The sequence below is a fragment of the Aotus nancymaae genome, unplaced genomic scaffold (assembly GCF_030222135.1).
Source record: "Aotus nancymaae isolate 86718 unplaced genomic scaffold, 86718_ANA_hifiasm-v0.15.2.pri h1tg000004l, whole genome shotgun sequence".
Classification (NCBI taxonomy): Eukaryota; Metazoa; Chordata; class Mammalia; order Primates; family Aotidae; genus Aotus; species Aotus nancymaae.
The window spans coordinates 16662874-16680541 of NW_026988415.1; the positions used below are offsets into that span (position 1 = coordinate 16662874).

Consider the following 17668-nt stretch of genomic DNA (forward strand, 5'->3'; position numbering starts at 1 on the left):
CCTCCTGGATTCAAGCAACTCTCCTGCCTCAGCCTCCCAAGTAGCTGGGATTACAGGTGCCCATCACCATGCCTGGCTAATTTTTTGCATTTTTACTAGAGACAGGGTTTCACTATGTTGGCCAGGCTGGTCTCAAAACTCCTGACCTTGTGATCTGCCTGTCTCGGCCTCACAAAGTTCTGGGATTATAGGCGTGAGCCACTGTGCCCAGCCTAGATGCTGACTTTTAAGTGCTTGGACAGTTGCTGTCTCTCCAACTTTTCCTGATCAGACATTTCCCTTGCCCACACACATCTTTATTACTTTTGCAATCACCAGGAACCCATGATTATCTCTTGTCGCAATCACATCCATGAAGTCATCTGAAGCTGATGGGTGCATGGCAGAATATATTTTGTGACTCCCAGCCCACCCCACATACAAATACAGCTACTTGCAGACACCTATTTTGGAGGTACTTAAAAGGTTCATAAATATCTGAAAAGCTGTTTGACATTTTCTGAGACAATATTCTTTGCCACATTAAAAGCTAAGATACATATTTTTCTTTCTTACCTTCACTTTTTATAAAAGGTTATGCTGACGTAGAACTTACTAACAAAAAAAATCTTCCTGATGAAATCAGGATAAATAATTCCACACATCATCAGGTGGAGAGAAAGGCTTTGAATTGGTTTCCATGGAAATCTGAAGATGAAGTAAAGGAATAATTTCGAGGCAGAGCAGCTGAACTGAAGATAATGGTAAAATAGTTTGATAAAGGAAATAGAATAATCAAGAAGACTCCAATCAATTATTCCTTTTTGTTTACCTTTAGGTGATTAATTTGTCTGCGTTTATTAACCTGATGAGATTAAGCAGACCTTCCTTGTGATTTATTTCGTAATTGTTTCCAAGGTTTGACATAAGCTGTGGAGTTATTGAAGGTGGAGATTTAAATTCAATTACTCATGAAGCAGGTGGTGCTTCTCCTGAAAGAATATCTGAATTCACGGACTTCCCATGTAACATTATGAGTGAAAATTATTAATTCATCTGATAGTATCTCCCAAAGACTTTTAGAAGTCATTTGGCATCCACATACTTCACTGAAAGTCAGCAGCTTCAGAACTGAACGTGTAATGAAGAGAATTCAGTGCCTGGAAAGAAAGGATTATATTTTAAAGACTTGTTATTTTTATACTTTTTTTTAAACTAGAGACTCCCTTGGGACCTGGGCTGTGGTGCTATCATTAATGGAATCCATGAGCTCAAGCTTTTAATGCCAAAAGGGTAGCTTTCTTTGAACTTGACCAGTGGTTCCCACTCTCTACCTTTAAAGGGCACAACTGGATAAGATCATACTTTATTTTGACAGGAGAGAGAGAGATTGAGAGAGGAGAGAGATATGCAGGCTGGCCTTGAAAGTCTTTAAATGAAGTGACTAATTGCTTTTTGTGTCTGTGGTCCTTGTCGTGTATATGTTTTCTATTCTTTCTGTGGGTATAGTAAGGATAAACGGGGTTCTCCAAACACCAATGCAGGCGCCAACTCTCCATCATCCACAAAGGCCCGGAACACATCTAAGAGTGGGAAGTAAGTGAAAAAGTGCTCCTGTACATCTGACATAGCTGTCAAAAAGTCAGATGCTGTCCTCCTTTTGTCATCCATTCATATTCATTCAACAAAGATTTGTGGAGTGTCTTCTGTGTGCCTCACACTGGGCTCGTCACTGGGGAACTGAAATGAGCAAGGCATGTGTCAGTAACATTGGGTGCATGAAGAACTAGGGAAGAGGGAGGAGAGGGATGGAAAAGTCAGGTGATGACTCTGGAAAGATAGTTTAGGGCTGACTGTGAAGAGCAAGGACTTATATCCATAAGGGCAATGTAAGAGTCGGACTACTAGTTTCAAAAATTAAAGAAAGCAGCAGCACTGACTAAGTCCGTGAAAATCTGTCTTGATCCATACACTGAGGTTTAGGCTTGAGTTAGAAGACTTTGGTAAGCCTTTCCATAAATTTCCTGGTTTAAGTACATTTCTGTTTTAACCATATCACTGATTTATATGATATGTATATTCTTTTCCTAATAACTAACATGCACCAGGTCCTACGTGAAGCTCTCTTTTTGGTATTATCAAAACTTGGATGGGCTGAATATTTGCAATATTAGATTGACCTTTTTGGGCTTATTCCAGAAGACAACATGGGCCGATCTTTCCCTTGGGCTTCAACAAAGTGTGGCAAGCTCAGGCAGTGTGATCGTGCGCAGATGACATACCTCCAATTAGACACTTCCCCTTGGAAGTTGCTTCAGCCCTGTGGTGAATGACTCGAGTTCTCTGTAAGCTCTCTCTCCAGGGTGTTGAGCATTGTGGCAGGCAGAAACACAGCCCAGAAAGAGCATGCAGCCTGCATCTAGGAGAAGATGAAGGATGCCTTCATCATGCTAAAAGCTCTAATCTAGCAATAAGATATGTCAGTACAAGAGCATGGCTTTGCAATGAAAGGTGAATTTGTAATGGTCATGTATTTTATGTATTCAGCATTGGACCATAAATGCTGCACTTTGAATATGATCTTATATTCAATTCCCAAAATGAAAGATCTATTGGCTGCCTTTTTTTCCTTCTTTTCCTCTGAATACCATTTCAGGTTTGCATATAAAGTTGAATGCAGGCTATCCTGCAGAATATAAAAAATGGTGTTAAAGACATAAAACTAAATCTCCAAGCAGTTAGAACTTATTTCAGTTATTTATTGCTGAGCACCACAGTCAAAATGCTATATAAATTATGAAGGAAGGGAATTGATGCACACGTTGCCAAGCAGCTGAATGTTTTCAAATTAGTCCCGATTCATTGTTAACACGCACTGTCAGTTAACAGGATGGCATTGGAGAACTTCTTTTTAACTCCATGCTTGCAACAATGGCAGACCCTACCTGGGCACCTTGTACCTACCTGTCATACTGACAGCTGCAGGGCACAGTCTCCATTTATTAGACCGTGATGTATAATTATGGGTGTTTGTGATTTGCTGTTGCCTTTCCAAAGGGGCCTTGTCTTGTTTCTTTTGGCTTTGCAGGAGTTCACTCTTTTACTTTTTGAGTGAAGAGTCTCTGTGTGAGCTACAAAAGGAGCAATTGGTAGAAACTGAGTTGAGATGACATAGAGAATGCATACCTAATACCATATCCAGGTTTTCAACAGTGGGAGGACTGAATAAATACATTCTTAAGTAGATAAAAATGATCTATATCTCACTTGCCATACTTGGATGCATCCCACGCTTCTGCCATGATGAAGGGTCTTCCTCTTTGCATATTTTGAGCTAGGTGTCTTTTATTTGTCATGTATAGTGACTCATAGACTGAGCTAGTTCTGAATTCTTCATTGTTTTTGTTGGTTATTAGTGAAAAATTACAAGTTCTCCGACATCCTCTTCCTAGATACGTGTGCCAAGGTTTCTTGCACTGTGCTCCTCATCTTAGTCCTCTCCCAGCAGTTTTCAGGAGATGTTTCTTTTTTCCATCACTCCACATTTTCTCCTTCTTGGGGTATCATTGTCAACAGAAGCAGTACTAGTCTTCTGTGCATATGGTGAAACTATGAGGAGCGTTTTTCACACTTCATAGAACGGTGCCTATGGATGTTTAGGCACTGTGTTCTAGTTCAGAGAGCTTTGTGATTTCCAGTTCCTGCTGCACTGTCTATGCATTTCCTTAGCTTTGGTGTGTGTGATGGTGAGGTGGGGGATAGGTAGATGTCTCCACCCCAAGCCTTTTCCCCCTGGTGCGTTTTCACAACAGCCAGCACAGAGGATGCCATGTTCGGATATTATTTGACCTAATAACAATGGGATATAGAGCAGTTTTTAAGAATTTCCTTATGTTGTTTTGATGCCAGACACAGGCTGGGAGATAGAAGGAGGGTTCTTTTTTTCTCTGAAAAGAAATTTAGTCTCTGTTTTTTATTTGAAGAAAACAAAAATGCAAAAATCAAGCTGCCTGAAACATGCATCGTGGCTAAAAATAAGGAATATGTGTTGACTGAGTGTTATAGACCAACCTGTGTCCCAAGCACTTGGTACATTTTTTCTCATAATCCTCGCCTATGAAAAGCTCATAAAACAGGCACTATTATTTCTTTTATACACACGAGGAACTGAGGCTCCAAGAGGATAATGATATGCCCACTTGAGGTCTCCAAATGAACAATTTTGGTAAAAATTCTTCTTTGGCACCAATAATAATAGTAGTAGTAACTAAAATATATTAAGCATCTACTTTGTGCCATATCACTGGACTCTGGGGCCATATAGATAAATATAAAATACTGTAGGTGCCCTCAAGAAGCTCACAGTCTTAGTAGGGATGACAGAGGATGACAACGTGATATTTAAGTGCTATGATCCCCAGCTGATGTCAGTGTTGGGGTGGGAAATAGGTCATATGGGGATATCAATAAAGGCTCCTGAGAAGCGGTCCTTGAGCTCTTTAATTTTATCCATTTACCCTTCAGGTAGCAAGGCTAGGTCAGAGGAAGAAAATGCAAGCTGGTCACTCTGGGGGGCCGGGGCAGAATCCTCTATATCTTGGTCAGAACACGTTGGAGTTGTGGATTAGGTCAAAGCTAAAATGGAACATCTAATTCCACCTTTTTCCGACTTTTGGTACATTTTGAGCCGACTGAGATTCAGTGTAGCATGCTGAATCGCTTAGGAAACCTAGAGCTTGAATGTTGCATCAGTTCTGCTTGCTCTATTTCATTGCCTGGATGTGAAGCTGGGTAGCCAGCCCTCTGTTTCAGGGAAGAACAGATGGAATGGGATATGTCTGGGCAGCAGAGCCAGACTACCCTGGAAATGACTTTCAGGGAGGTGCAAGAAGTTTCTTCTATGCCGACAGTGAGCCAAATTAACAAAAAAAAAAAATTCAGTGCAGAACTGTATCACTGAGATCAGGAAGCATAGGTTTTGCAGAAGTTGACCCATGACCAATCAGGCCAGGCCATGCATTTAGACTCACATATGGTTCCCTTTGGTAATGTGAACCTGTTATTCTGGCCAACACAGCAGACCACAATCAATCCATTTGCTGACCCATTGGATTATCCCAAGAAAGCACTTAAACTATCAAAGCTGAGCATGTGTAGTAGCCACCAAGAGCCTTTATAATGTTCATTTGGTATCAGAACATTTTCATACTTTACATGAGACCAATTATTTTGCTGAACAGATAAAGACACTAAGACTTAAGAAGGGTAAGTCACTTTCCATGAGGCACACACTTAGCTACTAGCAAAGGGCAATCTAGACTCCTGATCTTCTGATGCTTGTTCCATGATCTTTCCACTGCAGTGTACACTACAATTCTTCTCCCAGAGAGCAAGATACTTCAGGTGATCACACCAAGGGAGGCCAAGAGCCAGATCTCAGGATGTTCAGCTGGGTGCTCTTCCATCTTGTTGTGTGGGCTCTGTCAGCTACTGTAAAAATGGAGACTTTTTGGAAAAATTAGAATCATTCTGCTTTTAAAAAATTGTAACAGTAGCGGTGATGAAAGGAAAAAGCATGCACTTCTCAAATGCTTCATTTTTTCCTCTAAAATAATACCATTCTGGTTGTATTTGGACAGCTACCTTTCCTCAACAGTATTGTTGAGCCATCTCAAGCCTCTAATCACTACAGCTATTCTCCCTCAAGTCAGCCAAACAAAGCTGAGGAGATACAGATTAGATTAGATAGATAGGTAGATAGACAGACAGATAGACATACGTATATCTTTATCTATGTATGACATTCTGAGGCATCCGTTTAAAAATTAAATTGCCCAAAGTTGAGATAACGATGGAATCCGATCACTCCTCTCAGTCTGAGATGATTTTCACATAGGCTCAGGCTAGGGAATAACAAGAACCAAGTCCAATTTTCAAATACTAGTGAAGGTCATAAATATTATGGGGCTAGGGCAGAGCAACCAAGCACAGTGCCTGGCAAACGATACTGTAAGTGTTGAGTTAAGCACTAAAAGTGATGGCTTAAATGAATTAAACTAGGGGAAGGAGGGATATAAAAATGGGGGAAAAAGGTGTACAGAAGGGGAATATGAAATGATCAAGTCAAACCCTGCTCACTCCACAAATCTACTTGGGGCTGCCTCTGGTAGCATATGCTACAGGAAGACTGACCTGTCTTTGCCAGAAGTATCTCATAGCGAACAAACCTGTTTATCTATTCAGCAGTATCTAGATGAGAGTAGTCAAGAGCACATGGCTTCATAAATAAACTAAACATACTGGCACCCCTTTGCTTTTGGCTGGCAGGAGCCAAATGAAAAACTTTTCTGCTTTAGAAAGATAAAGGGAAGGCTAGGCACAGTGGCTCATGCCTGTGATCCCAGCACTTTGGGAGGCCAAGGCGGGCAGATCATGAGGTCAGGAGTTCGAGACCATCCTGGCTAATAGAGTGAAACCCCATCTCTACTAAAAATGCAGAAAATTAGCCGGGCGTGGTGGGACACTGGATATGCCTGTAGTTGCAGCAACTTGGGAGGCTGAGGCAGGAGAATCTCTTGAACCCAGTAGGTGGAGTTTGCAGTGAGCCGAGATCACGTCACTGCACTCCAGCGTGGGTGACAGAGCAAGACTCCGTTAAAAAAAAAAAAAAAAAGGAAGAAAGATAAAGTGAAGTCTTGCTTGCTTTGTTTGGACTCAGCATGGTGTGGTTTCGTGTTTGGCTTCAGCTGTTTCCATGTTCATTGCTGGAACCAGAGTTCTGCATATTATATTGTGATTATGTTTTTTCCTCTAATTGAGAGCCATGTATTTTTTCTAAGACAATAGGTTGTGACTGTTGCTAACCCCCCTAATTTTGCCCCTGTGTGTGTATGAAAGTATGTGTGTGTGAATGTTCTTTCTCTTCAAAATAGTTGTATGCTGTGTGAACATAGCAATTCAACAGCCATGCATTTGATTTTGCCAGTAATTACTGTAGTTTTATGTGATAATATCAATAGTTCCTTAGTTTAGCTATTAGACTAAGTCTAATATCACAAAAGCTTGTGACAAATCAAAGCATTAATATTACTGCTTATTCTCTCTCTCTGGTTTTTTTTTTTTTTTTTTTTTTTTTTGCAATTGCACCTTTGTAGAAAAAGACAAATGACAAAAGCATGAACTGGTATCAGAATGTATTCCTAAAGGTGGCTTTTAGTGGAGTGCGCTCAAGGGTGAATTCATTCATTTACAGCCTCACTACCTTTTCGTTCAGTAGTCCCCCATCCAGGATAGTGTGACGCCTTTGATCACAACAAAATTTTCAGCTTATCCCAGAAAGTGCATTTATTAATAAGGAGGAAAGTAGCCTAAGCTATTTGAGAAAGACTTTCAATAACAGGATAAATAACATGGGCTGGACGTACTTTGATATTTAACCTAGTGCTAATCAGCTGCAGCAAAGGGCTGTTCAAAGACATCTTTAAATAAATTAGGCAGCCTCATGTGTATTTGAAAGAACATCGCCTTTGGAGTAAAATAGACCTGGATTTGAGTCCTGGCTCTATTACTCATTAACTTTGTACCTATCTCATTGGGCTGTCGGTGAGGATTAAATGTCATAAACTAACTAAGGCTCTCATAGTGCCTGGCACATGATAAGCACTCAGTAAATGTCAACTAGTGATTATGCTTGTTTCAGCTGCCAACGTATTGCAGCGAGGGACAATGTGACCTGGCCAGTATGATTCTGATGAGCTCTGGTTGGCTCAGTTTTCCTGGTTATCTGATTTTGCCAGCTCCTGAAATGTGGAAGCAGAAGCCTCAGCACCATAATAACAACATACCATAAACAGTGCCCACAGATGAGATGCTAGAAGCAATGAGTAACAGATCCAGGGAGAAAGAGTCCAGCCATGGGAACATTTCTTAGCAAGTTCACATGCATCTCTGTGATGGTTAGGACATACAGTATACTTAGTGGCATAACAAATCCCCTCCCCCACTCCACATATGTGACTGTCCATGCTGGTCATGCTTCTATAGCTTAGTTAAGAAGAGTGTTCTGTTAATCGAGCCTTGAAAAGCAGGAACCATTTTTTTCTTCCCTCACCTGCCATACAAAAATCACAGAGGAAATGTGCTACTGCTCTCTAGAACAGGGATCCTCAGTCACTCTTTTTCTACCTCTGTGGCATACATGGTAGAGAATTCTCACTTACATTGCTGGAGCAGAGCTCAGGGTTCTGTCCAGTTCCCAGGTACTGTCTGGTATTTCACTCGTCTCTCTCCCTCTTGGGAAAGCCTAGGAATGCAAGGAAGAGTGATGTTAAACAGGACTTCTCTATTTTTTCCCAAGTAATAAGTAAATCTTTCTCTCTCTCTCTCTCTCTCTCTCTTTCTCTCTCTCTCCCCCTCTCCCTCTCTCTCTCCCTCCTGCTTCTCTTTCCCTCCTTCCTTTCCTCATCTGTTTGTTCCTTGATCCATGAATTCTTCCACCCCAATTTTTTTTAGCTTTCAACTGAGCTTTTTCTGAACTACCTTGGCACCTTTCTTGAAGATCATTTGTCCATATGTATTTGGGTCTATATCTGGACTTGGTGCTATTCCATTGATCAATATGTTTATCCTTATGCCAATACCACACTGTCTTGATTTACTATTGCTCTATGCTAGTACTGAAATTAGATGCTGTGAGCTCTCCAACTTCATTCTTTTTCCTTTCTTCCTTCCTTTTTTTTTTTTTTTTTTTTTGAGATAAGACTGTAACCCAAGCTGGAGTGCAGTGGTGCAATCACAGCCCATTTGAACCTCCCAAGTAACCAGTACCACAGGCACATGCCACCATGTCTGGCTAATTTTTTTTGTAGAGATGGGCTCTATATTGCCCAGGCTGGTCTCAAACTCCTGGGCTCAAATGATCCTCCCACCTTGGGGTCCTAAAGGGATGCGATTACAAGTGTGAGCCACTGCACCTGACCGTTCTTCCTTTACAACTTGTTTTGGATAGTGAACATCCTTTCCACATCCACATGAATTTTAGCATCAATCTAAAAATTTCTGCAAAAAGAAAAAGAAAAAAATAGCCTGCTGGGATTTTGGCAAGGATTGCCTTGAATCTTTATATTAAATTTGGGGAAAATTGACATCTTAACAATATTGAGTCACCATGAACTCACTGTATCTATCCATTTATTTGGATTTTCTTTAATTTCACTCATCAGTGTTTTATAGTTTTCAGGGCACACACTGTTCCTATTTTTTGTCAGATACATCCCTAAGTATTTTACATTTTTGATGCTATGGTAAATAGTATTGTTTTGTTTATTTCTATTTCTGATTATTTCTAATACATAACAGAAGTATAATTGATTTTTATAGATTAAGCTTGTATTCTGCAAAACTTACTAAGCTCAGTCATTTGTTTCAGGAGCTTTTTGTTTGATCGATTCCATCAGAAATTCACTGGATATTCAACATAGATGAATATGTTATCTGTGAATAAAGACAGATTTATTTATTTATTGACATCTAATTACAGCTTTAAAAGCCTAGCGTGGTTCTTTAGTACATCCATTCAGTGTTGAATAGTGACAGGGTGAGGCTCTGTGTCCCTGCCCGAATCTCATCTTGAATTGTAATCCCATAATCCCCACGTGTCAAGGGAGAGACAAGTTTCCCCCATGCTGTTCTTGTGATAGTGAGTTCTCACAATAACTGATGGTTTTATAACGGGCTCTTCCCTCTTCGCTCAGCCCTTCTCCCTCTTGCCACCTTGTGAAGAAAGTGCCTTACTTCCCCTTCACCTTCTACCATGACTGTGAGTCAATTAAACCTCTTTCCTTTCTCAATTACTCAGTCCTTGGTAGTTCTTTATGGCAATGTGAGAACTGACTAATACAAATAGCTATGAGTTTTTTGGTCTGTAAATGATTTCCACCCATTTAAGTTTGGAAATAGACACATAGGACAATGGAGAGACAGTTGAACAATGGAAGTGTTCTCTGAAGATGCTGTTTTGGGAACAAATGGTTGATCCCTGCCTTTATTGCATGGCCAAAGCTAGATTCCCATAGTTCTGCCCAGGTATATTTCATCAGAGAAAAGTAGATCCCATTCATGGGGAGAAGGGGGAGGAGGAGGAGAAAATGTGAAAAGCAAGAAAAGTAAGCCCTAAAGTTCACAGAATCACATACACTCTTCTCATTATTCTCATTCTTTCATTCATATTTCCTCCCTCCCTCCCTCTCCCACTTTCTCATATTTCCTGTCTCTCTCTCCCCCTCCCCCTCCCTCCCTCTCTCACTCCCACTCCCTCTCCCTCTCTCTCTCTCCCTCTCTCTTTCTCCCTCCCTCCCTAAGTTCTTTGAAAGAGGTAGTGTAGTATAATGGTTAAGACAGCAAATGCTGGAGCCTAATTACAACTTTAAAAGCCAAGCGTTGCCCTGGACAGGTTACCTGATCCCCCTTTGCATCAATTTCTTCATTTATAAGAAGCTATTAGTAGTTCCTGCTTCATAAGGTTCTCTTGAGGATCAAATTCTTCATTTATTCAGAAATTTTACTGAGTGCACACTAGGTACAAGATGCTACTCTAGGATCTGAGGATACAGCATATAACAAAACAGACAAAATTCCTTGTCCTCACGCCCATTATAATGGAGGGATATAGTCATTAAACAAGTAAGATACGTATTATTTTAAAAGGGAATAAGTCATAATTAGGAAAAATCAAGGGAGAGGCATAAGGAATAGTGGAGGAAGAAACTTGTCAATTTAATGTAGTTGAGGGTAACATCACTAAAGGTGACATTTGAGGAAGGATATGATTTATTTAAATTGGTTAAGACATGTAAAGAAATTGGAATAGTTCTTCACATACAGCAAAAATATAATAATACCTTTATGAATTATAATTTATTGAGCACTTTCTGTAGGTCCAACACTGTGCAATGTGCTTTACATATTAGCTTGTTTAATTATTATAATAGGCCTATAAAGTAAGGGTTATTAGCCCTTTCTATTGAGGAGGAATCTCAGAAGACATTGGCTTGTTCAAGGTCACATAGTTAGTAGGTGATGGGGCCAATACTCAGATCACATCTGAACTTGTCTTACAAGGCTAAGTTCATCTACCCCTTCTAGAGACATCCTACGTGCTTAGGGACTATATCAGACTAGGCTTTGATTCACAAAGATTAGAAGACTGGTCCTGCTGCTGGAGGCCTCAGTTAAATGGAATAGGATTGTATAGCTAAAAGCTTCTGCAAGGGCTGTGGGGAGTGGTGAAATATTACCTTCTCTTTAGTATTTCAGCTTGAGAATCAGGGCAATATTGCCTGGCACTCTACCACCAGCACCTGGCTCTGACACTTTCACTACTATGTATGTTGTGGGCAAGCAACCTAATATTGGGAAGTAGGGAGGACAGAAATAAAACGACATTATTGGTCAATGCTGTTACTCCATTACAAAAGATGATTTGGGTTTTCAGAATGGTCGCTTGCTAAAGTTTAAACAAAAAAAAAGAAAAATGAGGTTAGACTCAGCTCACTGATGACTGAACTATAAATTTTGCCTGGAAAATGCTGGCAATGCTATAAAATTCAGGCCACCATCTGTTAGTGCTTGCTTAAAGTAGCATTTGCACCGGATAATTAAGATGTCACATGCATTTGAAGCACAAATCATCAGTGAGTGCATGGGTGCCTAGCATCCCTGGAAAGATTGTGGATGGTGAAGATGTTCTGAGAGGAACATCATGTTGCTTGAAGGATATATTTACATGAAATCACAGGAGCTAGTGTTTTGAGTCACCTGAGTGGGACTAAGTAGAGGAGGAGATGAGGACACTGAGAAAACTGCTTTCTTGAATTGACTGGATCATTTAATCAAAATGATCAACTGCCTAGGCCCATGCAGTCTGGCAGGCCTAATAATACGTTTGGCCATCACTGTCTGTAAAGCTCATCATGAATTGAGGGATATAAGGAAGAAGGGAGGCAACTCTGGCTAAGCTTAAAATTCCAAATTAAAAAAGACTTTGCTGTAAAGTACTTTATAATTTTCAAACAGTCCTATGAAGTAGGAATTATGTAGATCTTACAGATTGTAAAACTAAGGCTGAGGGAAATAGCATATTTTTGCCCAAAGCCACATAGATAGTAAGTGGCAGAGCCATGATTCAAACCAGGGCGCTTTTAACTCTAAATCCTGAAGTATTTTTCCTACTCTGTAGAGCCCAAGCACATGCTGCTTTGATATTAGCGCCAAATAATTTTAAGTATCTGACAAAAAAAAAAGAAAACAAAATCATATTTTACACCTTTATAGTCAGGTAGAGAAACTTACAGACTTTAATTCCAACAAAGATGTCAGAGACTGCCAAACATAGCGAGGGCCTGGAATTTTTTAATAGTAAGAAGTAACATTTATTGAGTGCTTCCTATGCACCAGGCCCTGTTTGAAATGCTTTAAATGCATGCACTATTTCATTTAATCCCGAGAACTACTCCATGACATTGATGCAAGGAAAGCTCATCAGTAGATGAGATGGTGTCGCCCATACCCAAATTTTGAAGGTTCCCTTTGGGGTGATATCCAGGTGCCTTCAGCAGACACAGCATGACTGGATTGTGGAGCTGAGCCAGGGTAATGATTGTCCCTGCTTTGGAGTCTAAAGAGTGTTACTATTTTGGCATCAAAGATCATAATTAATGGAATTAAGAAGACTGGGCTTGCTTCCAAGTGGCTCTTTAAGAGTGTCCTTCTTTCTCATCATGGTTGGGGAGGAGATTTGTGCTCCACAGGCTTTAATAAGATGTTCTCTACCTAACGTCTGCATGGTTATCTTCACTTCCCCAGTACGTGCCTGTGGACACTTCAAGGATGATCAAGCTATTTTGTGCCTTCACCCTAGGCACCAGGGCACATGCTTCGGTTGTGATCTTTGTCAGAAAATACTAGGTTGGTGCAAAAGTAATTGCAGTGTTTGCCATTACTTTTAATTACTTTTGCACCAACCTAGTAGGATGCTGCCACTGCCCACGCAAGTTACTCTCCTAGTACTGCTCCCCCTTCTTCTGTGAGATGCAGGTAATCATTCTCATCATTCCTGACGTCACTGGGAAGGTATGAAAACAAGCAATATAATATCTCCAAAGACCTTACAAAAATAAATAATCACATGAACACACTTCATAGTGGTTTTCAGGAACTTTGGGGGAAAAAAGTGCATCTCCATATAAGTAAAGTTGACAGACTCATGCGCTTTTCCCTGAGAATGTCTTCTTGCCATCTGTGTGCCAGGTTTGTGGAGGTTGCCCCTTTTCTCCCACAGATCATTATGTCCTTTCCCAATCATATGCCTGGTGCCTCACCAACTATTCATTTCTCACTTGGCACCATATTTCAGGGGCTAACTAGACATACCCAGCTTTGTCCTCGAAAACACATCAAGTCTGGAAGCTATGAGTTTCCTTACCTGATTATCTGGGTTTCTATTCCCCCACTTAGTGGTGAGAAAACACATGCATAATGTTGTGGATGGCTGTTTGTTTTTTTCTGCTTTCTTGTAATTTGGGAGGCAGTGTGACCATTCATTACTGAATGCCTAAAATCGACAAGGCATTTGCGTTAGTCAACAGAAATACCAAGGAAAAAGCGTATTGTCCCTCTCCCCTTCACTGTCCTGCAAATGCCTTCTCGTAGGGAATCTCTGCCTGACAGTGACCATTCCTCATTCCAATTCCAGCTTCTAGCAGATGAAAAAGGACTAAAAGGGTTATAAAGAAGCCACCGAGGCTATTGAGCCTGGGCTCATAAAGCCACTGCAATGCACTTATCTTATCCTTCCTCTGTGTAGACCAGTGGTTTTCAGTCTATGTTCCATACAGCCCTTGAGTTGTGAGGCAGGATCTGAAAGCCTGCCATGAGGTAAAGTGATGGGGTAGTTTGAAGTAGTAAATAGATGATGCTCCAGGCCCTCACTCCACCTCTTCCTCAGTGACTCCATTTTAATCTGTTTTACATATTGGGATCTGCCTAGATTTCATTTTTAAAGCCCTGCTGCTGCTGAAGTGGAAAACCAAAAACTGTATGTTCTCACTGATATGTGGGAGCTAAGCTATGAGTTTGCAAAGGCATACAGAGTAATATAATGGGCTTTAGAGACTCAGACAGGGCAGGGTGGGGCGGGGGCCGGGGATAAAAATCTACACATTGGGTACAATGTACACTGCTTGGGTGACGGGTGCACTAAAATCTCAGAATTCACTGCTATGTAATTCATTCATATAACAGAAAACCACTTATACTCCAAAAGCTATTGAAAAATAAATAAAAATAGAAAAGCCCCGCTGCTAAGAATGAACTGATAACTACCAGTGTAGACCCAGCCTGAGAATACTCATGGAGCAGGGTATTTACTGGATAACTGCCTTTATCCACCAGTGACAGGCAAAGCAGTTCTGGCTATTGGACAGTCTCACAGTCCCCTTTCTCAGTTCCACAAGCTTTTTAAAGAAAAACAGAAGAAGAAAAAAAGAAATGCTTCTCTTCATATGGCCAAATTGCTGTGAACAGATGAAAGAGACAAGACTGGCAGGTGATTGTTCCCTAAGATTACAGCCTACACCCAGGCTGAATCTGAAACACTTGCAAGGAAAAAAAAAAAAAAAAACGCTAGAAAATTTGAGTAATGCTCCCCGACTGGCGTCTGCTCTTAAGACTAAATGAACACACACTATTTCCACTCCATTTCCTTAAACTGGCCTCTGTGCTAGGCTATAATGAAACCTGTAGGGGAAAAAAGACCATTAGCTTGGGGAGAGGATTATTTTAGTTGCTTAAGCCATCCTCTCCTGAAAAATAGGCAGATGGTTAGGCTGAAGTCTGCCTTTTTAATTCAAATGCCATTAGGAGGCCCATGGGTTTTTCTCATATTTATTCATTGTAGCTATTTTATATAACCCTATACACCACTTAAAAAGTAAATTCGAAACTGTCTCTTGATATTATGTTAACTGACAAATTCAACCCTGTCAGCACCAACAATATAGTGCTATCATCAGGCTCGGCCCTCATCCCCTTGGTTATACTGGTCTTCTTCTTATCTACAAAATGTCTACTTTTCCATACCATTGCACCTATCTAGAATGATCTATGTCCCTCAACTACCCATGTCCAAATCCTAGTTCATTGAAAAGGGCTCATTCTCTCAAAATAGATAGATATGTGTTTGTATCTCAGCTCTAGCACCTTGGACAAGTTACTTAATCTCTTTGAGCCTCAGTTTTCCCATTTGTAAAATGGGGACAGTAACTGAACCTCCCTGTCTGCTAGAAACTTCTTGAATATTCAGTGAGATGACTTAGGCAAATCTTCTGGTACATACTGGTGCTCGTTAGATGGAATCATTATTACTTACATTTCAATACAATTAATGTGCCCCTTACTCCATCATGCCTTCCCTGATGCAGCCTGAGGGCATCTTTCCCTCCTCTGAACAATATCTGTTTAGCATTGAACCAGACACTAAGATGTGCCATTCATTTGTTCATTAATTCAATGAGCAAATATTTATTGTGCATTTAGAATTTGATAGACACAGTACCAGATGCTAGGGCAGGGTAGGCGTAGAGAGGTGGATGTGAAAGAAGGAGGGGAGGAGGTGGAGACAGCAGGGCTGAAACAGATACTGCTCTTAAGCACCTAATTTTCCAGTAAAAAAGATATTCATACACACAAATAACTAGAATACAAGGAACAAAGTGGTGTGCTTTGTAAGAAAGATACAGCTGGAGATTGTGCTGGAGGACTGTGGAAACTAGACGCTGGAAGACGAAGTTCTGGAAATGACAACTGTCTTCTTTCTTGTTAACTTTCTCTCCAGCAAAGTTCTGGCTGTGACTCCTTGAGGAAGAGGAGGAGTTTTTTTATCTTTCACAGAGGCTACCAAAGTACAAAATGCGCTCTCAGTGTACGTGCTGATGTGAGTGAATTATCTGCAGTATCTGTAGTAAGGTATCTGCAAAGTATCTGTAGTAAACAGAATAGGTATACAACACATGCCAGAAAAGACCACCTATTCTCTTGTTCCATCTTATAGCAAGCGAAGGAAGTGCATGTACTGTAAGTCAATATGTGAAAGGGTTTTAAAAAAGATGGATAAATAAGTATTCTGCCTCCTTGAACTTTAAAGATCCCTGAGCTTATTTTAAACAAAGAGCATTTTGTTGAGGATTTTAGTATTGAGCCAACTATAGGACATGTTGCATTTCCCTGAACCTCATGATGTCACAGAGAGGGGCTAGAAGCACTTCTGGGGTACACTTACCCTCCAGGCGCTTCCATTTGAACCTACTGCTTGTCCCTGCCTTTCTGAATTAGTATCTGAGAAATTGTACCTGATAATACTTTTTAAAAACCAGTTTATTGAAGTATGATTGATATATAAAAAGCTGCATATATTTAATGTATGCATCTCATTGAGTTTTGGAGATAAGTATACATCTGTGAAATCATCACCACCATCAAGAACATAAATATATCTATTATGCCCCAAAGGTTTCCTCCTGCTCCATGATTATTATTGTTTTGTTTTTCGATAAGAACACTCAGCATAAGATCTACCATCTTAGCAAATTTTATGTATAAAATCCAGTATTGTTAGCCATAGGCACTATGCTGTGTAGTAGATCCCCAGAACTTACTTATCTTGTGTAACTGAAAACCATCACCGCCCCCTTGCCCAACCCCTGGTACCTACCATTCTCTTCTCTGCTTCTATGAATTTGACCTCATTGTGCTTTTGATGGATGTTAGAATCATATACCTTGACCTGGCTTCCGCCATAGAAGACTGCTGCAGAATCTGTTGAAAATTGGATTCCCTACTCCATCTCCGCACAACATTCTCCTCCTCCTGTTCATCTTCCTCCCTGTTTCACCCAAAGTAGTCTTTTCATTAACAGAGTTGCTTACTCAATAGTGTACATTTCTTTTAAGGCAGATTCCAATGATTTGGGATTTGTCTTAATTGACTAAGCTGGATGTAAAAAACCCTGAGAGTCAAATGACTGTGGATGTCTGTCCCCAGACCTGACCCTAACCAACTCTGACACCTTGAGAAAGTCACCTAGGGTCTTTGAATCTGTTTTCTCTGCTGTTTAATGAGACGGCTGGCTTTGCTGACTAAAGTACAAACAAATCGCTATACAAGCCCCCATCACCACTATCCACACAAATAATGGAGCTAGAGACATGAGATCCTTTCCAGGTAATTTAATACTGCTGCATTTTAAAAGTGGCGGGCCAGGAAGATGAGTTTTAAAAGCAGGTGTGGGGGGAAGTAATTCACATCTCCCAAGATAGTGTTTATAATGGTCTATTAAGAACACATTAAAAAGAAATGGACTAATTCTGTAGTGTTCTACCCAGGACGGCAGGCCACTTCAGTCAGAGCATTTTTTGAATAGGGGTATAAGCAAATCTCTTCCGGTGAAACCTAGAGCTGCTTTGCAGAAAGCAAAAAAGTGGAGTTTTCCCCTAATACTTTTAAAAACGGTCACTTCACCATTGCCAAACTTCATTACCCCTCTCAGGAGCTAAAGCTTCGAGATTAATGATCCTCATCTAAAAGAGAAGGCAGTGACCGCTAAAAGAAAAAAAAAATTACCAGCACATGGTATTTA

The 17668-nt window shown here is 40.4% G+C and overlaps 1 protein-coding gene and 1 long non-coding RNA gene across 3 annotated transcripts in view; one reads left to right on the forward strand and one right to left on the reverse strand.

Moving 5' to 3' along the window:
* Positions 1 to 17668, forward strand: part of HS6ST2 (heparan sulfate 6-O-sulfotransferase 2) — a 321641-nt gene that overhangs the window by 276679 nt on the left and 27294 nt on the right. Inside the window, exon 4 of one of the 2 annotated variants that reach the window (XM_012458778.3) lies at positions 1489 to 1575. The exons of the other annotated variant lie outside the window; for it this stretch is intronic. Within the exon in view, the coding sequence (XP_012314201.2) occupies positions 1489 to 1575 (87 nt within the window). The remainder of the gene's footprint in view (positions 1 to 1488; positions 1576 to 17668) is intronic. 2 annotated transcript variants of the gene reach the window in all.
* Positions 813 to 3030, reverse strand: LOC105721660 (uncharacterized). The gene is made up of 3 exons (XR_001108397.2): positions 2944 to 3030; positions 2262 to 2398; positions 813 to 1139 (listed from the first exon to the last, which is right to left on the reverse strand). It is a non-coding gene; the product is annotated as an uncharacterized LOC105721660 (long non-coding RNA).